General features: G+C 46.3%; 1 protein-coding gene across 1 annotated transcript; it reads left to right on the top strand.

Annotated features, from left to right (window-relative positions):
- Positions 1-8,106: 8,106 nt before the first annotated feature.
- On the top strand, positions 8,107-8,329 carry LOC132578329 (small ribosomal subunit protein eS28-like). Its single transcript, XM_060248271.1, has one exon. It carries the CDS (start codon positions 8,109-8,111, stop codon positions 8,316-8,318), a length of 210 nt encoding a protein of 69 aa, XP_060104254.1. The 5' UTR covers positions 8,107-8,108; the 3' UTR covers positions 8,319-8,329.
- Positions 8,330-8,583: the final 254 nt, after the last annotated feature.

Below are 8,583 nucleotides of genomic sequence, written 5' to 3'. Positions count from 1 at the left end.
GGAGGAATTTATGGCTAAACTTATTGAAGCTGCAGAATTAGATCTTATGACTACTAGAATAAGGAATGGAAATTTAGTGAAATGTAAAGAGAGTTGGGAACCAATTTATTTTTGGGTTAAAAGTAAAGGATTGACATGGGAATAACTGAAAAGGAAACAGCATGTCTCTGATCACCCCAGGGGTGACTGAGAGTATGCATGGGAGGTGGAGGGAAGCAAGATGTTTGACCTGTATGACTTGTATGATATGTGTAGGTGTGGTTGCTAATTTTTTCTTTTTTTTTTTTTTGTACGTCTTATGTATTGTATGTTTATTTTCACTTGGGTGTAATAAATTTAAAGAAATTTAAAAAAAAAAATAGATTCCCAGAGAGAGTTTAAAAAAAGAGTGTCATAAAGGGGAAAAAAGAGGATCTGGTAACTACCGACCCGTCAGCTTGACATCTATATTTGGAAAAGTTTTAGAACAAATCATCAAACAGTCGGTCCTGGAACATTTAGAAAGAATGAATGTGATTACTAAGAGCCAGCATGGTTTTCTCAAGAACAAGTCTTGTCAGACTAACCTGATCTCTTTTTTTGAGAAAGTGACTACCTTGCTGGATTGGGGGAATGCTGTAGACATCGTTTATCTTGATTTCAGTAAGGCTTTTGATAAGGTTCCACATACTATCCTTGTTGACAAGTTGGTAAAATGTGGTTTGGACGCTGTTACCATTAGGTGGATCTGTAACTGGTTGACAGATCGCACCCAAAGAGTGCTTGTGAATGGTTCATCATCCTCTTGGAGAGGAGTGACAAGTGGAGTGCCTCAGGGATCTGTCCTGGGACCTGTATTGTTCAACATCTTTATCAATGATTTGGATGAAGGAATAGAGGGAATGCTTATTACATTTGCAGATGATACTAAATTGAGAGAGGTTGCAAACACAGAAGAAGACAGAAACAGGATATTAGCCACAGCGTATTACTGGAACTTTCTGTCTGGGGCAAGGGATGCTCTGTATTCTTGGTGTTTGGGAGGGGCAACAGGGTGACAGCTTCTAGTGTCCTGGCCCCACTGGTGGACCTCCTGATGGCACTGGTGGACCTCCTGGTTTTTTTGGTCATTGTGTGATGCAGAGTGTTGGACTGGATGGGCCATTGGCCTGATCCAACATGGCCTCTCTTATGTTCTTATGTTCCCAGGCACTAATAAAAATGGGAAAGGATCCAGGTGAGTAGTTGTGTTGGTCTGAATAAGCAAACCAGCAAAGTTTGTTGTGTGTGCACAGAAGAGCGTACACCAGGAATAAAACTTCCTTGGCCTTTATGGCGACACTCTTTATGGACTCAGAGAATGGAAACATTTACTGGTGAGAGTCTTTTTTGTTTCCCTAATCATTCCTCTAAATTTCCTGTACCCATCAACCTCCAGCCGCATTGAAACCAAAAACGGAAGCCAACGATAAAAATCTTTGGAGGTGAAACTGGTCTTTTTCTGGATTGCATTCTCTCCCATGGTAGGGTGCCTTCGGGATTAGCTGTATTGAGCTCAGATATCAGTAACGGTCGCTGTCTGTTTTCCTCCATTCTGCGAGAGCCGCTGCTGTGGTGTCCCTTTTTTTGGTGGATTTTGAAAGTGCAACATGAGGAGTATAATTTGGTGTATTATGTCTATCAGGGAAACCAACATGAGGGTGGGGAAATGTGGGATATTTCATAATAGCTTAATACGGTACGTGGTGTACCCTTCTGCCTCAGCAGCCGAGGGAGTTAGCACTTGTATCACACTGTTAAAAAGTTTCTGGCCTCTGATGACCAATTGAATTGAATGACATCAACTACCAGATCGCTCTCCTAAGATGGAACCGCTATGTCTACTGTGTGCCTGCCTGGTGCAATTGGTTTTTCTTCTGCATTTCAGCATTAAACATACCAGGTTGCAGGGCCGGTGTCAGCATACAAGGTGGCTGGGCAGTCTGGAATAGGAAGTAATTTCTAGCTAGCCAAAGCAGGCCTCGCTCACCCGAGGCTCTCTTTTCTTGCGTTGGGTTGCTCTTGACTGGGGGGGGGGGGCATCATATGCTAATGAACATAAGAGAAGCCATGTTGGGCCAGGCCAATGGCCCATCCAGTCCAACACTCTGTGTCACATAAGAACATAAGAGAAGCCATGTTGGATCAGGCCAATGGCCCTTCCAGTCCAACACTCTGTGTCACATAAGAACATAAGAGAAGCCATGTTGGATCAGGCCAATGGCCCATCCAGTCCAATACTCTGTGTCACATAAGAGAAGCCATGTTGGATCAGGCCAATGGCCCATCCAGTCCAACACTCTGTGTCACTTAAGAACATAAGAGAAGCCATGTTGGGTCAGGCCAATGACCCATCCAGTCCAACACTCTGTGTCACATAAGAACATAAGAGAAGCCATGTTGGGTCAGGCCAATGGCCCATCCAGTCCAACACTCTGTGTCACATAAGAACATAAGAGAAGCCATGTTGGATCAGTCTAATAGCCCATCCAGTCCAACACTCTATGTCACATAAGAACATAAGAGAAGCCTTGTTGGATCAGGCCAGTGGCCCATCCAGTTCAATACTCTGTGTCACGTAAGAATATAAGAGAAGCCATGTTGGATCAGGCCAATGACCCATCCAGTCCAACACTCTGTGTCACTTAAGAACATAAGAGAAGCCATGTTGGATCAGGCCAATGGCCCATCCTGTCCAACACCCTGTGTCACACAGTGGCCAATATATGTATGTGTGTATACACACACACACACACACACATATATATATATACTGTGGCTAATAGCCACTGATGGACCTCTGCTCCATATTTTTATCCAATCTCCACTTGAAGCTGGCTATGCTTGTAGCTGTCACCACCTCCTGTGGCAGTGAATTCCACATGTTAATCACCCTTTGGGTGAAGAAGGACTTCCTTTTATCCGTTTTAACCTGGCTGCTCAGCAATTTAATTGAATGCCCATGAGTTCTTGTATTGTGAGAAAGGGAGAAAAGTCCTTCTTTCTCTACCTTCTCTATCGCATGCATAATCTTGCAAATCTCGATCATGTCACCCCGCAGTCGACGTTTCTCCAAGCCAAAGAGCCCCAAGCGTTTCAACCTTTCTTCATAGGGAAAGTGTTCCAACCCTTTAATCATTCTAGTTGCCCTTTTCTGCACTTTTTCCAATGCTATAATATCCTTTTTGAGGTGCGGTGACCAGAATTGTACGCAGTATTCCAAATGAGAACGCACCATCGATTTATACAGGGGCATTATGATACTGATATTATGATAATGAGTTATGCCAATGAGCTCTACCACCTATTTTTCTACAAAAGGACCCCTAGGCTGAGAGTGAATTAGTGGCCTCAGGCCACCCAGTGAGCTCCTGGACTGAGGGGGGATTGGAATCTGAACTTCTACAGCCACAAGCCCGCGACCAACACACCGGGCAAAGCACTGTGCCACAATGGTGTGCTTTCATATGAGGCCAACGTGATCGGGCACCTTGTGGCATCCTCTTCTGAACTTGCATAAATATGTCCGGTAGAAGGACAGACAACCTTTTTGTTTTTCCATATAGAGAACGTGATTTCTCAGGTCAGCTTGCCCTGTAGACGTTGGCATTGGAACAGTCTCAATTAGCTTGCAGGTGCCCCTGTATTGCTTGGAAGTGCTTGCTTAGTCATGCATGTTGGCAAAGTCCGTGAGTTCCCGGACTGAGCGCATTCTCCCCCTGCCCCCTACCCCCGGTTAATGGATTTCATAATGCCCATAATGTGCACTTCATGCTTTTGATCTCGAAAATAGCATTGCTTGTGATTTCACGCTTATGAACCACAGGGTGGCATGAGAGCTTTTCTTTGTTCATATTGCTTTAATAAGGGGGAAATAAAGGACCTGATTTCCAAGGCTCGCTCAGTCTGCCTTTCATATCTGGCTGGTTGGCTGGCTCTCTTGTAGGATGCCAGCCTTATTCATATGAGTCCTAAACCACACAGCCTTTCAGCATTTCCCACTGATGTTAATGGCTTATTCATATCCTGGCCCGAATTGCAGCCAAAGAGTGAAGGACTCGCTGTTACATCATCATACCTATAAAAATGGCTGGGCATCAGAGAATGATTCATGGTGGGATCTAAGTTGCTGGGGCACTTCTACAACAGAATGCAGCAACATTGTGTGGACACACACACACACACACACACCGTTTTCAGTTGTCCTTAGAAGAAAAAGATATTGGATTTATATCCCGCCCTATACTCTGGATCTCAGGCTGGTTTCACATGTTAAACCGATAGGATTTTATCCTGTTGTGAAAAGATCTGCTTCAGTTTGCACAGTTTCTGGGCTATCAGACAGCCCCTGCTGAAGTGGCAGGATCCCGGCAGTGGTCAGTGGTTTCCCATGCACACTGCTAGCCCGGCTCAGCTATGGACCCAATGCGAAAAGGGTTGTCTTTTTTAAAAAGGCCCCCGTGTGTGCGGTGAATCGTAGAAGCACACAAGCGCTCCTCGGAGAGGGGTTGGGGGGGGGGGAAACCCCAACTGTGCTAGAAAAGGCTTGACATGATCACACAGCTCCTCTGATTGTGAGTTGCCCTGGGGCATTCAGACAGCAGCCGATTATGTGACCTACATCCAATTCAGGGGGATACTACGGGGCAATCCAGGTAGCTTTTTGATGCGGATAGGAGGCGTCTGGAGACGGGGTGAGAACGGGTGTGGCTCGGAGGGCAGATGTGCTTGTGTGATCGTGCACTTTTAATCTGAATGGGAGGCGGGGCTAGGTTGGGGCAAATCTCCTGCGCGAAACCACCCTCAGAGTCTCAGAGCGGTCACAATCTCCTTTACCTTCCCCCCCTCCCACAACAGATACACTGTGAGATAGGTGGAGCTGAGAGAACTTTTTAAAGCAGCTGCCCTTTTTACAGCTTCTATGAGAGCTATGGCTGACCCAAGGCCATTCCAGCAGCTGCAAGTGGAGGAGTGGGGAATCAAACCCGGTTCTGCCAGATAAGAGTCCGCACGCTTAATCACTACACCAAACTGGCTCTCCTTCTTCCATGCTGCTCGTTGCAGTTTAATAAGCCCTTGATTATTTAATAAGCCCAGAGTTCCAAGCAGCAGGACTCGAGAAATTAAAAATTAAAAAGTTTAAAATGTTATTTTAAAAAAACAACAACAACAACAACTCATGCAATGGTGTCAGTTCTGAGGATGACTTAGAAGTGATGACAGTAGCTCTAGGAATCACTGGAAACTCCATGGTAAAACCATAGCTGTCATGTTGGCATTGCCACTTCTCATGCTGTGGCCCGATTTCCCCCCTCCAGCCAGTTGCCAGGCTCGGCCTGCCCTGTTCATTTTAATTGATCAGGTCCTCTCCTGCATAAAGCAACAACAAATGCACATACATCAAACACTACCAGCTGCACTGCCCTGTGGTCAGAGGCGGCTGTGCCACTAGGCAAATTAGGCATTTGCCTAGAGCACTGGGCCAGGGGGCTGCTGAATTGGGCCCTCTCCCCCTCCTGGCCTGGGGCCATAGGCAAATGCCCCCTGGCCCACTGCCCTCCTCCACAAAACACCGCACCTTTGCCTGCACCATTCCGCCCCCCCCCCATGGGCAAAGCTGGAGAGAGGCTGCACACCGGCCAGCTGGATACTCTCCTCACCCTCCTTTGGCTTTGCCCGTGGTCCACAGGGGGGCGGAAGGGGGTGAGCGATGGGATGGGCACCATAGGGGAGGGCAGCAGGCAGGCAGCGGGGTGGGGCCTTGCCGAGGGTGCTGTGCGCTCTAGGGTCGCCCCTGCCTTGGCGTCTGAGCAGGTGAAAAGTCAACCAATCAACAGATTCGAATTGTTCATGAACAGCCACACTGATTGACAAAAAATGGGCACCTTTTGGTGTAGCTAGTTTGGTGTCGTTATTAAATGTGTAGGCGCTGATCTGGGAGAACCGGGTTTGATTCCCCACTCCTTCACTTACAGCTGCTGGTATGGCCTTGGGTTAGCCGTAGCTATTGCTATGTCCTTGAAAGGGCAGCTGCTGTCCTCTCAGCCCCACCCACCTCACAGAGTGTCTGTTATGGGGGGAGAACATATAGGAGATTGTAAGCCCCTCCGAGTCTCTGATTCAGAGAGAAAGGTGGGGTATAAATCTGCAGCCTTCTTCTTCTTCCTTGTGACTGGAAAAAAATTGGTTTTTTTGTGAGTCAAACTAGTGAGTGTTCAAACACAGGAGAGAGACAGATTCTGTTCTCATGCTGGAGAGTCAACGTACATTATCTTCCTCCCTGGTATTTGTAGTTACAACATCCATGAGGGAATATTTGCCAAGGAGAGAAGACACGGTAAAGCACACGTTTTCTCCTCAGCTGGCTAGCCATTCCCATTGTTTCACTGAAAATGACATCTCTGTTCTTTGGTGATCTTGAAGAGTCAGAACGGTCCAGAACCAGAACATTTCCTCAATGTGATGTACTAATATTTCTCTCCCATAAACATTCTCTGACATGGAATATCTTGTCCTAACACTGATGAGCTCACCCCTCCTGTTAGACATCAACAGTGTTTGGGATGACAATTTAATAATGCAAAACCCAAAGTTGTGTAATACCTTGTGTTAGGACCAACAAAAAATAGCAGATAACAATAGGGATGCCTGAATTTCTGCAGGTTGGAATCACCTGGTTATCACCGGTTATAAACAAGCCATTATCAGTTATCAGATTTATCAGTCACTGAGCCATTAGTTGGAGTTCATTGGGTGACTGTTCAACAACATGCATGCATGCTTGGCCTTTGCACATATGCATTGTCTCATACAGCTGGATGGTGTCTGCCACATGGGCACAAACCGTTTCTCTGCAACCAAATTTATATCTCACAAACATCTCACAAAGTTTGGTGTAGGAGAGCCAGTTTGGTGTAATGGTTAAGTGTGCGGACTCTTATCTGGGAGAACCAGGTTTGATTCCTCACTACTCCACTTGCAGTTGCTGGAATGGTCTTGGATCAGCCATAGCTCTCGTAGGAGTTGTTCTTCAAAGGGCAGCTTCTGGGAGAGCTCTCTCAGTCCCACCCACCTCACAGGGTGTCTATTGTGGGGAAAGGAGATACAGGAGATTGTAAGCTGTTCTGAGACTCTGATTCAGACAGAAGGGTGGGGTATAATCTGCACTCTTCTTCTTCCTCTTCTTCTTCCAAAATGAATTTGGTTTAAAGCAGATTCTACCTTTCACTGTTCCTATTAACAATTCTGAGTACAGACACCTCATTTTGCAAAGCAGTGTGTTGGTTTTACAAGGTGGCCTATAGACTCAAAGTGCAATCCTAAACAGACTTTTAAAGATGTAAATCATGTTTTATTCGACACAGAACAGATGAGGAAGTCAGATCTACATTGATCCTCAAGGATCCTCTAGGTTTTTTGGGTGGGTTTTTTTTTTTTTGTATAGAACCCTAACCAAAACATGATCAAATCACAGTTCAATTCCGCGACTAGAGGTTATGTCCTAAAAATCATGGATCTAGCACTCTATAGTGTGTCTATGTGGCAGAAACATGGAGCCGAGGCATGGGGTCTCATGATTTTCATATGCAGTTCTTCACACTGCACTGAGAGCCAGTTTGGTGTGGTGGTTAAGTGTGAGGACTCTTAATTGGGTTTGATTCCCCACTCTTCCACTTACACCTGCTGGAATGGCCTTGGGTTAGCCATAGCTGTAGCAGAGCTTGTCATTGAAAGGGCAGCTGCTGTGAGAGCCCTCTCAGGGTGTCTATTGTGTGGGGAGAAGATATAGGAGATTGTAAGCCGCTCTGAGTTCAGAGAAAAGGACGGGGTATAAATCTGCAGTCATCTTCTTCTTCTTCACTGTCAATTTTGAAAAGTATCCCTGCACACACTTAAAAAAAAAAAAAGGATCACAGTCCTCGATAGCATGATTTTTACATAGAATCCAGCACAATCCACTGAAAAATCATGCACCATGGACATGTGAAAAGACTGTGGTTGAGGTTGGCAGTCCAAATTAAGGAGACGGCATTCCCTAGCAAATTTATTTTTGATCAAGACACTCGTGTTGCTCTTCAGTCACCTCCACCATGGACACGAGCCACATGCAGCCCACCAAGCTGACCCGAGTGACCAAAGTGCTCGGTTGGACCAGCTCCCAAGGCCACAGCATGCAGGTTCAGGTGGAATTCATGGATGACACCAGCCGCTCCATCATTCGCAATGTGGAAGACCCAGTCCGGGAGGGAGAAGCGCTGATGCTGCTGGAATCTGAGCGAGAGGCTCGCCGCTTATGCTGATCCATCCCTGCTTGCCAATCTGTTATCCATCCCTGGACCAAGGGAGGCCAGACTAAGCTCTACACGAGCTAGGGCCTTCTCAGTGGCAGCACCAATGTTATGGAATGCTCTCCCAGAGGTCACAAGAGCCCTGTGGGACCTGTCCGAATTCCTCCGGGCCTGCAAAACTGAACTTTTTCAACAGGCCCACAACAAGTAACATGGGAGACTGCCACTGTTATGTCACTGAACAATATCATCTGTAAGACCGCTAATAATGGAACAC

This window comes from Heteronotia binoei, chromosome 10 (genome assembly GCF_032191835.1).
Source record: "Heteronotia binoei isolate CCM8104 ecotype False Entrance Well chromosome 10, APGP_CSIRO_Hbin_v1, whole genome shotgun sequence".
Lineage (NCBI taxonomy): Eukaryota > Metazoa > Chordata > Lepidosauria > Squamata > Gekkonidae > Heteronotia > Heteronotia binoei.
This window is presented reverse-complemented; position numbering and strand designations above follow the sequence as displayed.